At 41.5% G+C, this 23,594-nt stretch overlaps 1 protein-coding gene across 4 annotated transcripts in view; it reads right to left on the bottom strand.

Moving 5' to 3' along the window:
- MDM1 (Mdm1 nuclear protein) overlaps positions 1 to 7,248 on the bottom strand; it is a 42,193-nt gene extending 34,945 nt beyond the window's left edge. For 2 of the 4 annotated variants that reach the window (XM_057743276.1, XM_057743277.1), the window contains exons 1-4: positions 7,124 to 7,248; positions 5,962 to 6,076; positions 2,212 to 2,582; positions 991 to 1,125 (exon numbers count right to left, since the gene is read on the bottom strand). In XM_057743276.1, coding sequence (XP_057599259.1) covers positions 991 to 1,125; positions 2,212 to 2,582; positions 5,962 to 6,076; positions 7,124 to 7,141 — 639 coding nt within the window. In that variant the 5' untranslated portion in view covers positions 7,142 to 7,248. Of the gene's footprint in view, positions 1 to 720; positions 791 to 990; positions 1,126 to 2,211; positions 2,583 to 2,807; positions 3,046 to 5,961; positions 6,077 to 7,123 lie in introns of those variants that run through there. The other 2 variants (XM_057743279.1, XM_057743278.1) reach the window with 2 other exon arrangements.
- Positions 7,249 to 23,594: the final 16,346 nt, after the last annotated feature.

Genomic DNA, 23,594 nt, shown 5'->3' with positions numbered 1-23,594 from the left:
CTGATTCTATTCACTAGGTTTATAAAGGATATGTATTGCTTTATGTTATTTTATGTCTTCCTAAAATGCTATATAAATTTCAGTTTTTTAAAAACTGAATGACCATTAAGTAAGCCTAAAGCTGCTACAATTTGTAGGATAACGCTGGTTTTATCTTAGTGAAAGATGAAATGTTATTGTCTTGCTGAATCTAATTATTCTCTCAGTCCTTAGGGGTGTATAAAGTATACAGGTGAGTGAGAAAAAAAAAGACTAAGCTGTCATGAGCCTCTGGAAATATTCTAAATTGAAGTATTTCCTGCTTAAGCCTAGGAGTATGGTTAAGAACATAAATGAGAGTTAAGAGCTAAGAACTGTCTAGAGAATTATAGTAGTAAAACAACAGAGTATATATTAGTAATGGTAGTCTAATACTGAAATTGTGCGAGGATTTAATGAAACGTAATATCACATTTAGTTACCATGATAGCTTTTGAATTTATAAATATAGTTAAACTGACAATTCCTATCACTGCTCATTTGATAGGACAAAATTATATACCTTGCATCACTTTCAACCTATTTTGTACTTATTAAAATAAATATCTAAAGCAGTTATGCCTTTCTCAGAAGACAGAAAACATGCAATATATTAGTCAACAAAATTCAACATTTCAGAATAAAATCAATTTAACAACTTTTTTAATAAATAAAAAAAATTCACAGCATGCAAAAACTTACCAGTCCTCAAGTTTTCATTACCCTGTCTCATATTTAGTATATGTGATGGGTCTGGCAACAATGATCATCAGTAGCCTAGGACAGTATAATATTACTGCTATAAATCAAAAGTAATAGGACGATTTTAGTCAAACTCTCATTTTCACTTTTCTAGAACCTACCTCCAGGCCTACTTAAGTATCTAATTTCTTTCAGTTTTTAGTTCTATGTAAATCTGCAGCACTAGATTAGACGATGATACTCAAAAATGTATTGCATCCATTAAACTACCTGATTGGCTGCAAAAGCTGGAGCAGTTTCTTTAGGGGTCTTCCAAACAAACTGCCTTTGATATTCAGAATTTCTCAAGACATTATGTGAAGGAACAACAGTCAATCCAGCTTTTTTCCTCAGAAGTCTATCCAACTGTTAGAGAGAAAAAAATCCCACTCAAAGTCATTAAAAATTTCTATTCAAACTTTTTATTGTAACAAAAAACATAGAACATAAAAATCTACCCTCTGGACAAATTTTTAAGTGAATAGTACAGTATTGTTAACTATATGCACATCGTCATACAGAAATCTTTCTTCAATTGTTAATCTTCCTTTTAAATTTCAAACTCTTTAAAATTCCTTTCTTAATACTGTCAAGGAATTATCATGCATCCCAGCAAAAGATAACATTCCTCTCATCTCTTCTTGGCCTTTTGGCTAAGATCAAGTGTAGATAATATTTCTCAGTCCCTTCCTACCAATTATGCATAACTGAATGTTACTAAGAAACAACAGCACGTTACCTCATCCACACCTTGCTTTTGGGACACCCCTTCCTCTGCCCACCAGACTTACATGTCACCTTCCTTGATTCCCCTGTGCCCCCTGGTTTTCCAACACTTCTAAATGCCTCTCCGTGTTCCAGTCAGCAGTGGACGTGAAATGGGGAGGAAGCAGTAAAGTGCAGAAAAATGTGGGAAGCAGTAACGTGTCTGCACGGGTCCCTCTGCTTATGTGCTCACAAGGACCTGCCCCAGGCAGCTGTGACATAAGAGAGCAGAACTGCAAGATCTTTGAGATCCAGCCAGACCCCTCCTCTCTTTTGCATTTTGTCAACTGAGACTCTGTTTTTTCTGCTAGTACACAATAAGAGATTGAAAAGGGCTTAAGTATAAGTCAGCTTACCATCCCTGCCAGAGGTAATGGCCTACTCCCTTTCTCTGGCTCAACTTGATCTGTCCCTTAGGACTCAGGTGCTGAAATACGATAAATAAAACCCAGAGGCAGGCTGTTCACCCAATGAAGGGATATCTTAGTATAACCAGTATAAAATGGCAACTATTAAGAATAGAACTCATAATAACTAAAGTCAACATCCTCTTATCAACTATTCTACAGACATCAGACAACAAAACAATGGAAAATTGTAAGCACAAAATGTAATATTACTGAAATGATGATGAAATTTACAAAGAATTCTATGCTTTTTGAAAAGAAATACAGTGAATATACTGACCCCATCATCTACGTTTTCTGAAAGAAGCTTGGTAGACTGTTCCGGCTCCACATTTTCATTAACTGGTACATGATTTACTACTACATCCTCTTTATCTTCTACAATATCTGAAGCCCCTTCAGCTCTGGAGTCTGCAGAGTGAGATCTGGTTCTCTTGGGAACCCTGGAGGCTTCTAGTGCAAGAACTCTTTCTTGGTTAACATCTTTTTGTTCTGCTTCCTGTGATTCTGATGTTCTGGGGGCTTCAGGTTCTGGTGATACAACCACATTGTTCTCTGAGGTAGCTCCATTCCACTCAAGAGATTTTGAAATCTGTGGGTCATGGTGAGGGACTCTTCTTTTTGAAATAAAACTTGGCTCTTTTATGATTCCTACAAATACAATATACAAAAATAGCAGATACCAAAGCATAAAGTTACAAAGACAACTTTTAATCACATGTATAAGAGGAGAAATGGAATTTAAAATTCAATTGAGATACACAATATCCTGCCAGTTACAGGATAAAAAAAAGTACAGTTTTTCAACATAAAATCTTTAATTTTGCTTTAAAGAAATATTAAAAGTTTGACCATAATTTTAAATTGGGGTCACAGTGTTCGAGTTATCCTAACACAAGTCACTAGAATCGCAATGTGATGGACCTGGTAAGCCAGGTGGAATGTGTTGCCTCCGTTTCTAATTACTTTCCTGTGCTACTTAACAGAACAATGGGCCCTGGTACTGTCAAAATTTGGAACTTTTCACAAAGCTTCTCTTATGTACAGCAAACCAAGATGAGAAGGGATGAGATGTCATCATGCTGGGTCTTAGTTCTACATTTGCCTTGAGTTCCTGAGAAATAAAGAGAATGAATCCTTTTAACAAAAGCTAAGATACTATTTCTCTATATTTCTGTCTGGCAAGCAAATGTCCAAAAACCTTATCCTTCTACCCAGGTAAGAGGACCTCTGTGGAATGACAGTCACTGAGATACTGCCCTAGTTTGGAGCCATTCTTTAAAAAGAAAGAAGACGGTGCAGGGTGGAGAAGAAAGATTAAGACTGGAAAGGAAGGGAAGGTGGACAATCTGGCATTAGGTAAAACCAGAGCTCTTTATAGCCTTTATCATGCATGTTTTGGCCATGAAACCCACGGCCCCCACCCTTAAAAAGTCTCCCTTAGACCATGGTCTTCAAACCGGGTGCATATATGTCTGGAAGCACATAAAGACCTTGGGCGGGGGGGATGGGTGTAGCAGAAATGGGCAGCTTAAGGGAATCACTTTCCAGATCCTAACTTTCATATATGCTACTTCCTGACAATGCTCTGCCTAAGGGCCGCATCTGCCATCTATAGTTTCCTTTTTCACCTCTCCTTTCATAATCACCCTTTTCCCACTTCACAAAAGAAAGACACGCCTCTCTTTTATTCTATGGAATAAAAAAATTGTCACAGTTGGGGAGGACAAACAAAGGAACAATTCAAGAAAGCACAACTCCTGAGGGAGAATATTTGACAGCAAAGCAATTAAGGCAGAGATTAGAAATAACAAAGGAACAGTGCCTTATTTTATCCAGCACCACATGTTTTCCATCTACCCATCTTAGAATTAAAATTCAAGTATAAGATGGTCATTATGTGAAATGCATATATGCATATTAACACATTTATGTGAACCAAAAAATAAAGTTAGACTTTTTTCTCATATAAAATAATTCTAATTTACATGATTAGTTTTCCAATGAGGACTGACTTTACCAATTAAATGATGAACATTTACCATAAATTGAGCTAAACTGGCAGCTCCAAAGTTTTAACAAAATACATGTAAAACATATACACAATATCTGATATGCTAGAAATCATATCCTTTGAAACTATTCATTATGCTTTTGATTAAACAAATTAAACATCAGCTTTAAAATGTGAAGAGAGATAGACTTTCTAAATTCTTTTAGTGGGTATGAAAGCAAAAAAGCTTGAAGACCACAGCCCTAGACTTCTCTCTTTAACACAGAATGGGGCTGGTGGAAAAAGAGCAAAATGAAAAGGGAAGATTCCCAAGTGGTCTGCCCTTGTCTCCCAGCACCACGGAAAATACACTATGAGGAAAAATAAACACTGAATGTCCAGCCAGTCTTAGGTAACACAGCTGCTATTCCTTGTTAGCCTCCCACCTCCCTTTCTAAGCAACCTGGAGTTCTCACTCCGCCCCTCCCCCTTACCTCCCTGTTAACAGGCCTCCCACTAAACCATTCCTTCCTCATAAAGTACCATACTCCAAAGTGGCTCTGCTCCCACGGTCTCACTTCATCACTCCACCCTCAAATGTAGCTGATCTAAGCTAAAATGTTACAGGGGGGACAACTATGTGGTTAATCAGTTCCCCATGTCTTAACATTCCTGGAGGCCCTCAGTGGGCCAGCTACATTTTGAGAGATTTATGTTGGGATTCTTAATCCAATGGAGCCTCAGATTTGTGGAATTTCTGGTCATTGGGAGAGGATTATGAGCATCACCCTGCCAAAGATGCAGGGACACCCTGTCTTTGGAGCCAGGCTCTGAGCAAAGGATCCTGAAAATTCAGAGGAATCCTAAAAGAACCCCCCACTCTAGTCCACTCTTCACTTTGTTCTCCAAATCTAATCCTGGAAACACCCTCATTTTATTAATTTCCCAGGGTTGGCACCCCACTTGTGAGCCTTTCTTTTCCTGGCTTAAAACATCTAAGATTGGAGGACTTTATACACTACACAGCTGGCACTCTCACACATGTCACAGGTTGGGAACCAAACACTCATCTATATATACATGCACCTAGCCCTTACCAGGAACATCTCATTTCATTCCTCCCAGGAATCCTGTGCAATGGGCTCCCCAAGTCCCACTTGGTGAAACAGGCCCAATTTGCCCAAAGTCACACAGCAAGTGTGGATTCAAACCCAGGTTTATTCATTCATTCAAAAATGAGTTTTAATAAGTTCCAGAGTATGCCAAGGCTCTGTGTCATGTACTGGGCAGGAACACGGTGGTGAAGGCAGACAGACAGAGCCTTGCTCTCAGAGATCTTATATTCTAGTGAGGGAGAATTAAGAAAGCACGTTGAATGGAGTCAGTCTGTCTCTTTCCCCCTCTACCACACTCTGGGAAACCTTGGCCGAGGGTTCTGACTTCCCTGGGATACAGGTAGGAGGCATGTGTGATGACAAAAACATGGCCTCTGAACTCATAGGCTTTGAAAAACACAGACTTGATTTCAAATCATGGTTCTGTCACTTATGAGCTGTGAACCTTGGGCAAACTATTTAATCTATCTAAGCTTCCATTCCTCAAGATCTTGGGAGTACTTCACCCCACACTCAACCACTCTCGGCTTTCATGTCTCAGCTCAAATATCACCTCAAAAAAGCCTTTCCTGACCATTGATTCTAAAGTGTATTCCCTCCAACCCACGTGATAGATAACTCATTCCAGTTACTTATCACGCCAGCCTATAATTTTATATAACAACCTGAAATCCCCTGGTTTATTTATTGAGTTACGTGTTTACTGTTTTCCTCCACAGTTAAGGGTCTTTGTCTGGTTCAAGGTTATATCCCTAGAAGCTGGGAATAGTCTTGGCCTACAGTAAACCCTCAATAAATATTTGTTAAACAATAAGTCAACCAGGCCAATTGAACAATGCTTCACAAAATTTTAATAAACCATTTTGCAAGCTTAATCCCAAGGTTTATTCAAGTTATAATGACTACTAGTTCTTCAACTTACCTAATTGATCTGATCTAAGTCCAGCCCATGGGTACTTTCTCCCCACTGAGGAATTACAGGACTCTGACAAATATGACTTCTTCCACAGAAAGTTTCTCTGATATTCACTCAACCCCTGTAATGCAAAGTACAATTTGAGTAAAATGTAATTAATGAAAGTTGTTTTAAAGTAGACATCAGTAAAAATCATTTCTGAACCTCTAAAAAGAGTTGAAAGACAAGATTTATAATTAAACACAGAAGAGCTCCTTAATAATCACTCCTAATATTTATCCAGCCCTGTGCCAAGCAGTTCATAGTGTCATATCCTTTAATCCTCACAACCACGTGAGGAAGATGCTACTAGGAATCTGAGGCTCAGAGCGGCTACCCTTTTGCTAATTCCAAAGCCTGAGGTCTTGTCTGATAACGGGTGACAATCTAAATCCTCATCACTATAAGTGTCCTAACTAATGAAGTTCTCACCGAATACCCAATATTATATATCATGCCTAATCCCTTTTGAAGTTTTGTAAAGAAAACCAACCAAACAAACAAACGAGACAAATTCCTTCCCATTCTGAATGCAAAGAAGACAAGTCAAGATAACAGAAGACAGGGCCTGTGGAACACCGTGGTCAACTGTTATGTTGAAGGGTGCTTGACCATGACCGCTACCAGCTACCTGGAACTACGAACAAATCTTAAACAAATGCACAATTGTGAAGAATGTGTATTTTTTTATACCCCGTTTTTATCTTGTCAGGGTCCCACGTCTCAGGCCTTTAAAAGTTATAACACACTTTAAAGTTTTAAACGGAAAGGGTGTTAAATGCTAAGCTGTGATGTGGTCCACAGGCGTCCCAATCTGAAGCCGCCGTAGTTCCCATTATAAAGTGCCTTCCATCCACACGCCTCTGAGCTCTCCCCACGCCCCCCGCCCCAAATAAATCCAACTCAAACCAGACACTCGGCAACTCAGAGGTGAGTGTGAGCGGAGAGGAGGCTAGATAAAAGAGACGAGCATCCTCCGGGATGGTGACAGGAAGCATCGGGAGCTGACAGGCTCAGCGGCGCCGAGGGGCGCGGCCCAGAAAGCCAGTGAGGCTCCGGCGCCCTGTCCCCGCCCCGCCCCGCCCCAGCTCCCCTCATCAGGCTTCAGGTCCTGGGACCCCGGCCTCACCTTGAAGCGCACCGGCATGTCGCCTGGCGCTGGAGCCCCGGCCACTCCGACAGTTAACGGGACAAAAGGCCCCGAGGGGGGCGGGGCGACAACAGTAGGTTCCCTAGCAAAAGCCTCGGCCCGGCGTCCCCGACTACGCGCCGGCGCACTCCGCGTTTCCCCCCTTGAACCCTGTCGCTCTGCCTTTCTCCGCCCATTCTGCAGCCTAAGAACCAATAGAGACTCGGAGAACCCCGTGCCGTCATTAAGATTTGACCAATCAGTGCTGGAAAGGAGAACGCGCGCCTCCCGAGCCAAATCCCGGGGGCTGACAGAGACGGCGGGCCCAAGGCCGGCCAATGAGGCTCCCGGGTCCTGGGTGGGCGGGGCCCCGCGGGAGCTTCGTCCGGAGGAGAGCTTGATGGCGCCTGGTTTGCGGAGTCCTGCGCAGCAATGGGTCTGCGTGCCGCTGGGATTCGTGAGTCGCCGCCTCGCCAGGCCCAAGTTTTTGACGTCATAAAACGGGAAGGTGTGTTTATGGTTCCAACACGTGTGCCAGAACGGAATGTTTCTTTTTATGAAGTGGAAATGCTCATGTCTGTTCTTTCGAATATCAATGGCTGCCACAGACAGCTGTGCTACACTAGTTACTACATCAAAAGGAAGCGGCCAGAAAATAAATATAGCTTAGGCAGGCCGAAAAAACTTTATTTTATTGAATCTTGAAAGACAACCTGCTGACTTCCAGTGAGGTTCTTGCCTCCCACAACCCACCCCTCCCCCCCCAAAGATGTACGTGTAGCTCCTAGATTGAGAAACATTCATTCATTAATGATGTTTGTGAGTCTCAGCTTCCAAAGCTTCGGCCTTGTCTCTCCCCTCACCTTTTTCAAAAAATCAAATTCCACTTGACTTTTACAGATTTTTGCCATCATCAGTATTTCTTGAGATTCTACCATGGACACAACACTGTGCTGACCCTGACAAGGGAAAAGATATAAATTGTCCCGATGGTTCTCTAATATGCTTGGGGAGAATGAACATATATTTATTCAGTAATAGTACAATGTAGCATTGCTAAATTTCCAAATGAGAGGTATAAATGGCATTGGAGGAAGGAGTCATCCCTAAGGGCAGAGATGGTTAGAAAAAGCCCCGAGAAGAAATATTTAGACTTAGCCATGGAGATTAGAAGAACTGAAATAAGTAAAGAGGAAAATGGCAGATGTCTGAATGGAATGTTGCTAGGCTTTTTCCAGGACAATGAATGCAGTTTCATTTTACTTCTGTCATTTGTTGACTGAAGAAAAGGATACCCTCTTTGAAACTTTCAAATATTAATATTAATCATTGATGCCCTCCTTTAAGCATTTTCTGCAGAAGCTTGTGTTTTGAATCCTAATTGATGTCTCTGTTCTTCTTCGTCATCACTGAGATACTTAAAAATTCATTTGAAGGAGCCACCTGATATCTGAAACAAAGAGAATATTAAATTAGTTCCTATGCAGCCATGCATCCAGGGGGCCCTTGATAAATGTTAACTGGTGATGACAGCATCTCTGTCGTGTAAATTAAGAATGGCACAAACAAGACACAGTGGAACATAAAACAAAAATCCTCTGCAGGAAAGCAGTCCAGATCTTACAGGATAGAAAAGACACAGCTCTGGCTGTACACAAAGCTTTGTAACCACATAAAGCTAAGGTGAAATCAGTAGAAGTGACTATGTAGAATGTAGCCTGTCTGCCAGACAAGGGCAGTGATAACTGTAGTTGAGCTCTGCTGAGCAGAGAACAAAAGACAAGAAAACCAAACAGCAGATGGTAAAAAAATGACTTAGTCACAACCTGAGTTTGCTGAGATGTGTTATAAGGACTCAAGGAAGAAGACTATTTTACTTTGTTATTTTTAAGAAAAGCCTACTTCAGTTTATGAGCCAAAGATGTAGAAATGAAAAAAGGGACAGCCTTGGTAAACTAGAGTTTTGTGGCCTGTGTTTTACCAGCTCCTAACCCTTTCCACTCCTGCAAGCAGCAGATCCACTATCCTACAAAGTTCCACCCAAGTGTTTCTGAAGTCCCTAGGAAGTGTCTTACATGTCACAGCTACCACATACAGTTTGCCCAGCAGCACTGCCACTTCTTCCAATAGCCACAGATCTCTAGGTGTCAGTCTTCCTGCTGGCCACCAACATTTACTGGGGCCTGAGTCACCACTGGGCATAGCATGAAACCTGCTCAGGCTGCTCAGCCCTGCTGGGGATCTGTGGCAAAGCGTCTCCCTGCACTTTTTGTGTTATCCTCCATTGAATGAGTACCAAAGTGTCTTACAGAGCTTTTCCGCTTGTATTTTAGCCTTCTGTCCAAAGGGCTCAAAGTGAAGTCCATGGAGTCTAGGCCAGAAAGAACTTCTTCAAGTGACGGATCGAATTCTGTGAGATAAGGGTGTCACAAGTGGCTCCATCTTCCCTTTCTTGATTTCTTTGTTTCTCATGGGAATAGATTTCTGTTTATTGCCTGTGAGAGACTAAACTGATACAACCTCTGTAAAAGGCAATTTGGCAATGCTTTTCACCCAGCAATTCCACTTTTATAAATTATCTTACAGATATACTTGTCCATATATGAAAAACCAATTCATTTGATGTTGTTTACTGCATTGTTCATAGAAACAATTTGGAGGCAACTTAAATGTCCATCTGCAGGATACTAGTTAAATACATTATGGTTCCCCCTGGGCCCAGAGCAGGAACAGGTGGTGCAGCAGGTCCAGATGGCAGTACAGGCTGCTCTGTTCCTTCGGGCTCTCTGACCCAGCAGATATCAAGTATGTACTATATCCGTCAGGGTCTGGTAGGGAAAACAGAAACTACCAGAAGCATTTCAACACAGAATATTTAATATAAGCTATTGGTTAGCTATTGGAGAACTTTAAAAAGCTAAAGGGAGAAAGTGTGCATAGTGATTCCAGGAAGCGGCTCACACCCTGAAGACGAACAGAGGGAAAATGTTGAGGCGACGCAAGTACAGCTCCAGGTTGGCTGGAGAGACCTCACAGGAGTTGATCAGACCTCTGAGGAGTCACTGCCTAGTGGTGCTGGTGCCTCTGAGGGGACAAAATGAGACTGCCAAAAAAAAAAAAGAAAAGGAGACAGAAGGGAAGGGAATGAGGAGACTGCACCCAAATGCCACCATGGAGGGAAAGCATCATTAAGGGGCTGCAGAGAGGAAAAGCTGGCAAAAGAGAGCGTTCCTGTCTCTCTAGGGTCTCTCTTCGCAGACCTAACAGAGCTATCAGGATCCAAAGGGTCTGCAGATTCCAAAGGGTGGGACTAGAATTGAGACAATAGCTTATTAACTTGCATGCCCCCCATACAACCCTTAAAAGGAAAGAAGCATTTTTTTGAGCTAACATGGAATGATTCCCCCCACCCCCTGCCAAAAAAAAAAAAAAAAAGGTGAGTTGTAGAAGAGTGTGTGTAGTATACCACCAGTTGGGATAAAAGGAAGACAAAAGAAAGAAAAAATGATGTCATGATGGCATCACGCACAGACACTGTTTCCCTCATGAGTCTAACTCTGTTAGCAGCAGCTATGAAGATAAGAATTTTATTCATAGTTCCTAATACATGGAAATTTTATGGGCTTGGTAGTTCTCATTAGGGCTATCCTCCTACTTAAAATAACTCCTTCCATTGACCCTTTCTAGAGTCGCTTTGATTTATATACGCTCCAATAGGGCTGTTGCTTCTTTTAGAGACAAAAACATATCTGTACTTGAAGTGTAAGTATACTACTCATTCTATTAAAAACAGGGTGTCGATCACTTCACAAATTTAACAATCTCCCAGATTTGTATTTGCCTCTAATTATATTTTTGTTTAACAAAAGTGTATTATGTATAAGCAAAACACTTATACAGACAACAAAAGTTGATGAAAGAAGATACAAAGATGAGTAAGACACAGCCGCTGCCTTCGAATGTAATTACAGTCAAATGAGGGAACAGACACGTACACCAAACAGGAAACGAAAGGAACCAAGGAAGAGGCTAAATGTGAACACCCTGGTATTCTGAAGACGCTTTTAAATCTAGAGCCAGAAAGTTTGATCTAAGACTGGGGACTAAAGAGCAGATAGGATAAGGTAGCTGCTTTTACATTCCATTCTGGGAAACACCTGCTCTACAGGACCTTTCACTTTCTCTTTTGTTATCCCCCCAGGTAGCTGAATCCAGGCCAGAGATCAGGAAGATTTGAACTGACACTCTCTCAAGATTCTTTCCCCAAAAGGTAAATTACTCGCTGTCTGTTGTCTCTTTTTCCCCACTGCTGCTTCAGAAATGAAAGTAAAGCTGGTTTAGCAATCACTGTTTTAGCAAGATGGTGATACGTAATCCTTGTGTTTGCATATGTATAATTTTCTCTGAAATATCTTACAGGGTAACTGAAATTCCAGTTTCCAGGCTCAGCAGTGCTCTGGCACTTGTAACTTCCCCTCAGGTCACACTTCAGAGTTTGCCAAAAGGCAATCAGTCTGACTACCGCTTTCTTTGGCATTTTTCCATAGGTATTAACTGCCTTTTCCTCTTATGAATGAATTTCTGATTGCACAACTGAAAAAAAAAGTGAAAAAATTAAGTCAATGGATTCTGTCTGAGAAGCAAAATTGCTGATACTTCACATTAGTGTCAGTAAGAACCAGATAAACAGGGTCTGTGATTAAGACTTACCAATGAGCCAAGTGCAGTTTGCCTTCCAGACTTTTAGCCCCAGATGCCTTTGTTGACAAAGAAGTGTCTGGGTTTTGAATCAGTGGGGCACCTTTTGGAGGGACTCCAGTTTCTCCTGACAACACGGACTTTTGTGTGTGAGCCTGAGGGACTTCTTACCATACAAGGCTATGGCTGAGTAAAGTAACTCTCAATAAGGCATAAACTACTGCATGCCTTACGTACTGTAATAATGTTGTGTGCCTCCACTGAAGAAGACACAGAACAAAATTGGGGGGGCACAAAATTCCTTTCATTTTAAGGCCTTCACTGTTGAAGATTCTGTTATCTAAGAATTACCTTCCCTTTTCTTCACTGATTATTCATCGTCTTAAATCACCATCCCTACAGATTTTTCTAGAGTTGTTACCTTGGCAGATTTGGAAGCTTTAATTCTCTGACCACTTAAAACCAGATGTCATGTCTTAAAGCCAAATCAGAGGACACTACCCACCTGCCTTCCTAAGAACTTTGTAAATCTCTACTCTATGCCAAAGTAAATTTTGAAATGTTCTTTTATCACATAGTTGTGTATATACACCTTGCTTAATAACTGCAGATCAAGACCAAATAGCTCTTATTTTTCTTTCTGAAATCAGTGTTGTTTCCATTAGCATTGGTATATCAAATATCAATAAGGGACCAAGAATTTTTAAGAACATAAATCAATTTTCCTCTCCTTAGTGACTTATAATTGTTGGTTCCCTTAAGAAATTTTTATTTAAATTTTGCTGGAACAGTGAGTTCATAAAATCTTTGTACTCTGTTGTTCATCCTTTAATCTCAACTTCTGTTAATTGAATTAATGACGTCTGACAGTGTAGAGAGTTATATGCCCAATTCTGAAATATACTGAACATATGAATTTAAAGAAGTTGTTTTCAGTATCATTGAGCACTACCTATGAAGTAGGTTTTAGGAATAATGCTCGTTTTAGTTAATCATAGCTGTGGCAGATACTGAGGCTGACTCCAAATCCATTACATCCTCCTTCTCATGTCCTGTAGAAGCTAGACAGCTAAAAATCCCTTTGACCCTAGTTACCTTTGCAGCTGAAGTTCAGGTGTAACCTACATTCTGCTGACAAGAAGCACTTACATAAAATGAATTAGATGGAAGAAAATGAATGAGACAGAAGAAAGGCAAAGCACAGGCATCTACCATGATGGTGTAAATCATGGCAGTAACAGCAGCAGCATGGTTGAATTAGCAGCTTCCTCATTATGGAAGAAGTGACAGGGTTCTGGAAACAGGGCTTGTAGCAGTGGCTTGTCAACAGGGAGTTTCCTGGTTCTACGACTTCATGACTTTAGTGAATCTGTCATGTGACATGGCCCCAGAGTCTACTTCTTCAGACTTCCTAGTGTTTCTATAAGCTACTTGTATCAGTCATCTATTGCCACAATAATGCTGTATAACAGACATTCCTCAATGCAGCAGCTTAAAACAATGACCATTATTATGGCATGAATCTATCAGTCAGCTGGCCAGTTCTGCTGTCCAGGTTGAGTTTGGCTGATTTTGCTGAGTTTGCTCATGTGTTTGTGGTCAGCTGATGGGTTAACTAGAGGCTGACTGGTCTCAGATGGCCTCAGCTAGGACAACTCATCAGTACTCCACGTGGGCCCTCATCTTCCAGCAAGCTAGCCTGAATAGAGTTCCAAGAGGAAGAGCAAGGCCTTTTGAGGATTAGGTTTAGAAACAGCAGACCATTTCTACCACATTCCATAGGCCAAAGCAAGATTCAAGGGGTAAGGAAATAGACTCAATCCCTTGATGTGAGGAGTTACAAAGTCACATGGTAAAGGAGGAATGAAAAGTTGGGGCCATTATTGCAATAAATCTGCCTCAACACTGAATATTCTGAAGATACCCTTTCTGTTTTGAATTGCTAGAATAAATTATGTTCTCTGCAGTTTAACTCTGACTTGCACCATGGTGGGTTAGACACTCTCATTTATCTCCAGTCCCTCTTAAAACTCTACACAGTGACAATAAATGAGAAAAACAGGTACAAACTGGTAAGGTCAAAGAGAAAGGCAGAGGTAACAATGGCAAAATAGAGATTGCAACAAATACTGTCTGTATGGAGAAGAGTCTGTGGCAGACTGGGTTCTCTGGGAAGCAGACTCTGAGATGCAGTTGGGTGTGCTGAATGTTTACTAGTGAGGGCCCTGGGGGTCCACACCTGTGGAGGGAGAGCAAGGGAGCAGGAGTGAGCAGAAGTCAAGCTGCAAGGCAGGCCTGACCACAACCTCAGGCGAGCCCTTGGGGAGTCCAGAACTAACATGGCCTGTCAGAGTTGTCCTGCGTTGGGCCGTACTAGGCTTCCCTGGGAAGGGCATGGCCTTGGGCCAGGTGGCTCTCCCGCAGTGAAGGTAATCCCTAAGGGGCTGACAGCAGAGAGTACAGCCAGTAGCAGCAGGATAAGGACAGTGCATCATTGTAAGCGTTTTCCTACTACGCAGTCAGTGTTCCTAACAAGTAGCATATATTTGAAGCCGTAGACCAAAAAACCTCTGTTTCCATTGGGAGCTAGCCTCTATGCAAGAGACTAGAGTCTTAGTCCCCAAACCTTCAGGAGTGGAGAAGAATACCTGTCAGCCTAGTAGCCTTCATTCAGGCACTAGACCTGAATTTTGGTGTGCCCTTTCATTCCCTATGCTGGTCTCCTGAACGTTACCATGTGGCATGGGGTTATAACTGGCCTCTGCAGAAGACCATCCGTGGCCTTGTATTTCCAGAGATTCTGGTAGAGTTGGTACCAGGAAAACAATTAGGAAACCCCGATCCAGGGGCCAGAAGGACATCCTGCTGATGGGAATTGGACAAAAGGCAAAAGAAGGACGGGAATTGGAGCTGAGAGAAGCACAGGTCTAGAAGGGATCAAGAAAAACAGAAACTGGCCTTGAGGATCTGGGCCTAGAACTTGTCTTTCTACCTATAGGTGTCTAAAACACAGTATTAAGGAAAATTATCAATATTGTTGAGCCAAAAAGAGAAAAAATATTGGCTCCCTAAAATTACTTCCAATTAAAGTCATTTATAAACTGGCTACTGCCATTTATGACTAATTACCATGCAACACAATAGCAAGTATACATGTCATAAAGTGCGTGTTCAGTAAATTAATTGGAAAGCTAAACTCTGCACCTGCTGATATGGATGGACGTGATGGTTTGTTACAACTTCCTTGTGATCCAAGGCTCACACCACAGCACTAGAGAACACATGAGCCAGAGGGCAGCTTCATCTCTTCTCATGAGAGAAAACTCTGTGGAACAAATCCATGTTTCAAATAAACGTTCTTTTTACAGTGTAAGCCACTTTGTTATTATAGTTGTGCTGTTCTCTTGACCATGGGCTTTTATTGTTAAGAAGGTGAGTGTCCATTTCCAATATGTGTTTCATCTTAGCCAGATGCAGTAAGGCATGTGCAAACACTTTGGGAATTGAAGAATGTTACAGAAGTGTGAGCAGTTCTTGTTATTAGGTATTAAGAATGGTCACCTTCTATACGACTCCTCACGTTTGCTATTCCTAAGCAGTGGAACTCACATGGTTTAACAGTCTTTTTTTTTTTTTTCTTATTGAGGTATAATTGACATATATCATTATATTAGTTTCAGATGCACAACATAATGATTTGATATTTTTATATACTGCAAGATGATCACCACAAGTTAACATCCATTCATGTACATACTTACAAAAATTATTTTCTTTTGATGAGGACTTTTAAGATCTACTCTTTTATCAACTTTTAAATTACAATATAGTATTATCAATTATAGTTGCCATACTGTGCATTACATCCCCATGACTTATTTTATAACTGGAAGTTTGTACCTTTTGACCCCCTTCACCCATTTCTACCATCATTCATCTGTTAGTCTCAAATTTATTATGAACAATACCTTTTCTGATTAGTGTTGTTATTATCTAATTTATTGAGTGCTTGCTACATGTCTTAGGACTGTATATACTATATAAGAATGGTTCTGTCTGGAAAACAGAGCTACTGTAAGTGGTATAGGAATAAGGGGCCTCATGTAGAGATGACAGCTTATGTGGATGGAGAGGAGCTGAGGAAGTAGAGATCTAGGAGGTGGCAGCCGTAGGAATGGAGAGGCACTGATGCCTTCAGCCTGAAGCCCTGGCGTGTGAGTGGAGAAACTCAGCTCATGGGGGGCTTCAGGAATCCTGCCACAACTACAGAGTGAGAGCTCATGGGCGGCGCTGTGAACCCCCGTGTCTGGTGAAGCTCCCATGAACCTTGGCAACCGTTTATTCCCAGAACAATGGTATCCTTTCATTTCTACCTTCCACGTCTTGCACAAGTCACAAATTCAGTCTCATTCACAGACCCTAACCTGGAACCACTAGAAAGGGGGATTCTGGGAAAGGTCGTTCCCAGCCTTAGATGGGAGTGATGTTGGTGATATAGTATTATCACCAGCTTACCAACAGGCAGTGCAGCACACAGACAACCCTGTTACCTAGGAAGTACATGTTACTGCTAACATTTTGGGGCAGTTAAAATTCTGAGATGTTCAGTAATTTGCTTGAGGTCATACGCTAATAAGTGGCAGAGCTAAAACTCAAATCCAAGTCTGTCTGATGCCCGTGATCATGCTTCTGACAGCTATTCTCTAATGGCCCCTCAAAATCAGTATAAATACTGATTATCTGTCATAATATTTCTTTGTAATATTTCCTGTCTCTGAGCATCAGAGACATATGTTTTCCCTACTCTAGAACATTGTGGGGAAGAGATACAGATCTCAGAACTAAACTGATGTGTCAGGGATGCATGTCTCCTTCGGGGCTAATGGGACATTTCTGCTGCCTGCAGTATCAAGTGAACTGTTAGGCAGTTTACACAGCTACACTGTCAGAAAGTTTCTTTTCTTCCTCTAATTGGAGAAAAATTAATATCTGTGCTCCTCAGTTCTCCAGTTTTCTCCACATACTGTGCCCTAAACAGTGTACCATGAACCTTCCTTTTGGAGAGAGGTAATGCTTTCCATTCCCACAAGCTGAGTGAGAAGAGCTTCAAGGGAACATTTGGAGAGCTCGGCGCATGCGCCTTGGACTTTGTGACACAGAAAGGCTATTATCCCATTCCTGCCTGAGGGCACACAAAATAGTGAGAGAATTCAGCTAGGTTTGCTGGTTTAATGGCAGAATGATGAGAGGCGGTTGCATTAGGAACAGACTACACTTCTGCCCAGAGTAGGGCAAGACTGTCTGAGCTTCCTTGTGGACGAAGTTGGACAGATGAGAGGGAGCCAACTGAGGGTCTTGTTCACTCCTACCTAAGACTATTGCCCAGAGGGGATATGTGACCCACCAGGAGATTGCCCCAAGTCCAGGTGCTGAGGGTGGTATCGCAGTGGCCACTGCTGTGCAGCCCCACCCACACCAAAGAAGCCGAAGTCAGAGGTCCTTGGTGGGCACACCTCCAAAACATCCCTTGAGGGACAGAGCCAGCAGTTGGGCACCTGCTACCTCAGAGGAAATCATCAGGTTACAAACTGTACAAGCTACAAAAGGTCTTTTTTTTTTCATTAAGCTCCTCTCCTTTTGAGCCCAGCCCTTGAAAGGTCAGAAACAGCGTCTAGAAAATAAGGAAGGTAAAACACGGAAGTGGAGAAGTCAATTATGCATCTCTCCCCATTTAGGCATATGTCTGGAGGGAGAAAGGCAGAAGGAAGGGAAAAACGAAAGTGGATCAAAGTTTTGTACTTCATGACGACTTTAAAAATCCACTAATAGGAGGCTGTTTTGTGACTAAACGCAACCAAAGGATTTTTTTTTCCTGAGTGACTGAAAAAGTTTGGAACCTACAGAGATTCTATCCAGGAATAGGATTTAACAGGGAGCGATGGGAAAGAATAAAGTTGATCTCTACTTTATCCTATTCATTCCAGCTTGTAAGTAAAATTACACCAATATAATGGGAGAACATAAAGGAATTCTTAGAACTAAATATGTTATAGCAGAATCTTAAAATGCCGTAGAAAAGAAAATATAATTGAGGACATCTCCTGGAAGTTAGATCAAAAAGGAAAAATCCATGAGAAGAAATAAAAGTCAATAAAAATCAACAGTCATCAAAGAGGTCCAAAATCTGGCATTATATAGGAGTTTGAAAAAGAAAAAATGGGGGAAAATGTAGAGAAGTTACCCCAAAAATGCGAGAAAATTACAAATTAAAAGTGTTCACCAAGTATATGAATCATTCAGCAGATATTTGAAAGCATCTTATGTCCTAGGCCGTATTCTAGAACTGCAGCAAAACTACAAGCAAAGTTCCTGCCAAGGGTCTTGCATCCTGCTGAGAAGATACAGGTCATAAACAAAGAAATAGTAGCATGATATGTCAGAAGGTGACAGGTGTTAAGGAAAATAAATGAGGACAGAGGACTATGTAACAGTGGGGTGATAGGAAGCAATTGCTGTTTTAGATCAGGTGGTCAGCAGAGGCTCTCTGATAAAGTGACAGTTGAGCCGAGGGAGTGATAGATGCAGATATGCTGGAACTGTAAGCTCAGCTAGGGCAAGGTTCTTTGTCTACCTTGTTTGCAACGTATCCCAACTACCTAGAATAGAATAATAGGCACTCAAACATTTGTTGAATGAATGAATCAAGGCATAGGAACAGCATATGCAAAGGCCCTGAGATGAGAACATCCTTGGCTTGTTCAGGAATGCCTGTGTAGCTGGAGCAGAGGAAGCATGGGGGGAAACGGCAGGTATAACCTTATAGGCACAGCAAGGACTTGGAATTTTATTCTGAGACAGATGAGAATCCATTGAAGGGTTCTGGACATCAGAGTGTCATGGTACAATTGACATTGTTAAAGAACTGCCCTTGTTTCTGTGAGGAAGACAGACTGTATGGGCCGAGGATGGGAGCCAGGAGACCATGCTGGTCCAGGCAAACATTATTGGTGGGTTAGAGTAGGATAGTATCAGTGAAGAGAGTGAGAAATGATCCAATTATTGATAAACCTTGAATACATATTGGACAAGACTCGCTGATGAATTGGATGCCATCTGTGAGAGAAACAGAAAAGTTAAGGATGAAGCCAAGCTTTTTAGCATAAACAACTGCAAGGATGGAGGAGGAAACTCTTAGATGCAAGGGTGAGAAATTAGGGGTCATTTGGATTGACTAATATTCAGATGCCTTAAAGACATACAGTTGGAGATATCACATGTATTTCTTTGCTAAATAAATAAATTTAGGGACGGGGCGGGGTGGGGATTGCACGTTCAGGTTCATCCTCGTCAATGTAATGCATCTATCTCAAGGGCCAGACAAGTGACCAGATTTTAAGAACCATTTCCAACCCTGAAACTTGACCCAATAGTCCTCTCTTCACAACTAAAGTAAAAGCTATTGATTCTCTCCTTTTAAAATTCCCACAGGATCTTTTCTTCCCCATATGTATTCCCTTCCTTTTCCACATTGCATTCCCCCTGTTGTCTCTAGCTTTTTGAGTATGAGGCTTTATTTGGAGGAAAAAAGAAAAAGAAATTCCTTCATTTGACCATCCTATTCTTCTTTCTTCATTTCCTTGATAAAACTTAGTCATTCCCTGCTTCTAGTCTCTGAGGAAACTTTCTCTCCTTAACTCTGATTTCCATCCCCAGACTCCTCCCCAAACCAGTCTTTTCAAGGTCAAGCCTGCAGCCTGTTCTCTGATCTGTTTGCCTTCCCTGGGGCTATGCACATTCCCGAGCTGAGCTCGACTTCTCCGTGTAGGCCTCCCCCAGGATGCATTCTTGGCCATCTGCTCGCCTATCTGCCTGCCTTCTTTGGAAAGCTAATCCATTCCCATAACTGCAATTAACACCTCTGTGCTGATGATTCCCAACTGTTGTTTTCAGTCTTCACTTCCTGTCAGAGTTTGGACTTCCTGAGACTCCTAAGCACAGTGGTGGTCTAGCACAAGCACTGGAATCAGATGGCTTGGGTTTAAATCACAGTCAATAATAGCTCTATAAACTGCATTAGCTGTTTAACCTCTTGTCCTTCATAAAATGGGAATAATAATGGTACCTATCTCAAACAGTCTCCACAAGGATTAAATGAGTTTCCATGTGTAAAACACACCGTGCCTGGCGCATAGTAAATAATAAGCATTAGCTGTCATTATTGGAGGTCATACTGTTACTGCCAACTATATTTATACAACACCAGACTCCTCATTTGCTTCTCTCCCCCTTTAATCACGTCTCCTCCAGTTTTCTATGGGATCTCTAATTCTCAGACCCACCGATTTGAACATTTGAAATAATCTTTGACTTACTCTCCACTTCATTTCCTTTACCCAGTCAGTGACAGATAGGCCTTGCTAACTTGCCTAGTTTTTCCTCAAAATGCCATTTCACTCCTTTTCTTCCGTCTTCTCCCTCTGCCATGCCCCAGACTGGCCCCCATCTCCTCACACTGCCACAGCCAGAGCAGCCACCTCCTCAGCAGTCTCCACAGACTCAGCCTCCAACCCCCCCACCATGGAAATCTTCTCAAAGTCTCTGTTGTTCTGTCCTTCGCTCAGAAACTTGCTGTTCTCCTCTGTTTCTACTCCCATAAGGTGGAGAATCCTCTATGTAGAACTTTCTAGAACTTCCATAATGAAGCTCCATTCTGTGCAGTCTGATTTCCTTCCACTTATCCACTTTGCCAGCTCTGTCTCCCACTGCCCCAAGACCATCTCACACTCTTTCTGGCCTCTCTGCTTTCTTGCATGTTGTTCTCATCTGGAATGCCCCTCTCACTTTTCTTCATCCAACTCAATTCTACCTGTTCTTCAGCCCAACTTAGACTCAACCTTCTCCCTGAAAAGAATAAACCCATTTAATCTGATTCTTTGTATTACTGCAGCATCTGAAACCAGCATTTGATTCGGATTACATATGGTAGCATATTACTCCATGTTGTTTTAAATATATGTCATTTTTGTATGTGTATTAGATTATAAAATCCTGGAAGGTTGTAATGTTTCCTAAACTTCAGTGTTCCTGCTCCACGTCTTCCCTGTTGTACACCTAGGAAAGTCATAAGTAAATGGTAAAGATTCAGAAAACCTTGATGATTATATATAATAATCAAAGTATTAATAGTAATAATAATACTACTACACACTATACTGTATGCAAAGTACTCATCTAAGCACATTAATGTTTAATTCTCACAATAATTTTATAAAGTAGAAATGTTATTATCCCCATTTTACAACTAAGGAAACTGAGGCACAGAGGGCTTAAGTAACTTGCCCATGATTGATCCCTGACCCAGAGTAATCTTCACATATGGAGATATGTGAAAGAATGTAAAATATAATCTAGAAAGACTGTGTTGTAGAAAATACAATGACTACCCAAGGAAAAGAAACCCTAGGATTCATCCTCACTCCAGTTATACCAAATATAATAACTGCATTTCTGGGTTGTGAGGGGAGAGTAATAAATAGGGATCACTCTAAAAAAAAAAAAAGATGCGATTTGTCTTCTCTTTACTTCTCTGATTCTAAATTAATCACAGAAGAAACCTGAAAAAACAGCTCATCCCGCCTTCCACCTCCCCACTCCCATTTTATAAGTGAGGTCACTAGGATTGTTTTGAGAGTTCACCCAACCACCACAAGTCATTATGAAATAGCATCTGTGTAAATGGCAATTGTCTTGCCCTAGAAGGAGGCCTGTGTTCCATGGCATGCTCTGAAATTCACATACTCTCTTCTTTATCTTGCCACAAGGAACAGTTTGGGTATGTACAAATAATGTGGTGCTGTATTAACTTGTGTCTGTTTGAAAATCAGTTACGTATTCCCCGCAAATAACAACTCATCCACACCTACCTGAACTCTAGGTCTTCACTCTTCAGAAGAGAGTGCAGCAGGGTTGAGTGGTCGCTCCGTGGCTGGCTGAACAGCCTGCTTGCTCTCTTAACACGGAAAGCACCGTCCCCAGAAGCTGTGCTCTCCCCTCCCTCCAACACTCATCACCTCCTGTGTGTGTGAAGGTAAGACTGTAGCTTGTCTCCAGCACACAATGAAGGTGGTGAGTTGAAGAGCTGAACAAATCAGTCATTTTCTGTGGCCTAAGTAGGAATCTATACCTCTGGGATTTTTGTTAGAGGAGGGAAAAACAGTGGCCTGTTACCTCAGAAAACTCTGCCCAGTAAGAGGCTGGCCCTTCAGAGGATCTGCTCTGGTTGCCACACAGGTTTTGCAAACCTGGTTAAAAAGTTCTTGAAATGCTTATCTTTGCTTATAGTAGAAAGTTAAAAAATGAAATGGGAATTAAGAAACCTTGTAATACAATTAATATTTCATACCACCTCATTAGTACTTGAATATGTTTTTGCTAAGCTCAGATGGTTTCCATATGGGTGGGAAACTTCAGATTTCATTTTATTAAAGATAATTAGCATTACTTTGAAACAGTAATTATCTATATGTCATTATGCCTCCGGAAAAATATTTGTGTGTGAGGAGGTTTGAGCTGCCACATGCATTCTTGACTGGCGTTCACGTGGATTATTCACTGTCTTGCCTCTAGCATCTATATTCTGCCTTAATGGCTTCTGTCCTCCAACACTGCTGAAAGTGACTTGAGGCACTACAGATTCCAAAAGTAGCCTGCCAAATGAAGCAGAGAAGCTGCAGGAAGCACACACTGTGAGAGAAAAGTGAATGCAGTTCCCCTGAGAAAGGTGTACGTTAATGTAACCATGGTTTTTAATCTCCTCAGATACTCTCTCTCTGTAACTATACATGCCTTGTATAGTACGTTCAAAGGAAACATGATAATAGCTAACAGCTGGACTCTTTCTAGTACTTTCTTATTAAGTCCTTTTAGTTTGCAGCTTTCTGGAACAAAAAGTGTCCCTAATGCTTAAGCCCAGAAGCTTGACTTACAAACTTCGTGTAATGAACCCTGACAAAATTTTATTACCAATTGGTTTGCACCATAAGATACGTATGGAGCAGATATTGTACACAAGAATGAGTTATTGTAATACACTAGAACTTTCCATTCGTTAACTGTCTCCTAACCCTGGAAACTGTCATATCTCCTTTGTTTTTATTTTAGGTAGCTGCCATTTAGCCAGCTGCCACAGATAGCCATCACCATCTGATTTCTTTTGCAGCTACAATTCACATATTAAAGTGGAATCCATATCTTTCATCCTCCTTGGGTAATGTACAGAAAAGGTGCTGTCCACACCTGGTGTGACACCTGGTGTGTTCTCTCACAAAAGCCAATGCCAAGTTAAATCTTGGGCTAGGTTTAATCATTACAGGCCTTCTGGACCCCACAAATGCCAAGGCATATACTCCACAAGACAGCCTGGAACCAAGGTGTAATCAAGCCTTACACTGGTCCCACTGGATTAGGCTATGAATCATCTTCCTTTCTTACCCAGCTGGCGCAGATAAATAGCAATTGAACAGCATTTTGTCTCCTGAAGAGTATAATTTCCTTAAATTACCATAAGGCACTAGTTGTTGTATTCATTTGCAGCTTTTAGAAGGCCAGACAGATCTCAGGAAGGCCAAACTAATCTCAGGAAGCAACCCACACGTGGAGAAAGCTCATTGCACAGTTCAAAACCTCTTAGGGAGATGGAATATGCAGACTCGTCCTCACAGTCACCTGCCTGGGAAACTTGAGCTAATGGGGCCTGAACAGCATTTCTGCTCCA

This window comes from Hippopotamus amphibius, chromosome 7, assembly GCF_030028045.1.
Source record: "Hippopotamus amphibius kiboko isolate mHipAmp2 chromosome 7, mHipAmp2.hap2, whole genome shotgun sequence".
NCBI classification, from domain to species: Eukaryota; Metazoa; Chordata; class Mammalia; order Artiodactyla; family Hippopotamidae; genus Hippopotamus; species Hippopotamus amphibius.
This window is presented reverse-complemented; position numbering and strand designations above follow the sequence as displayed.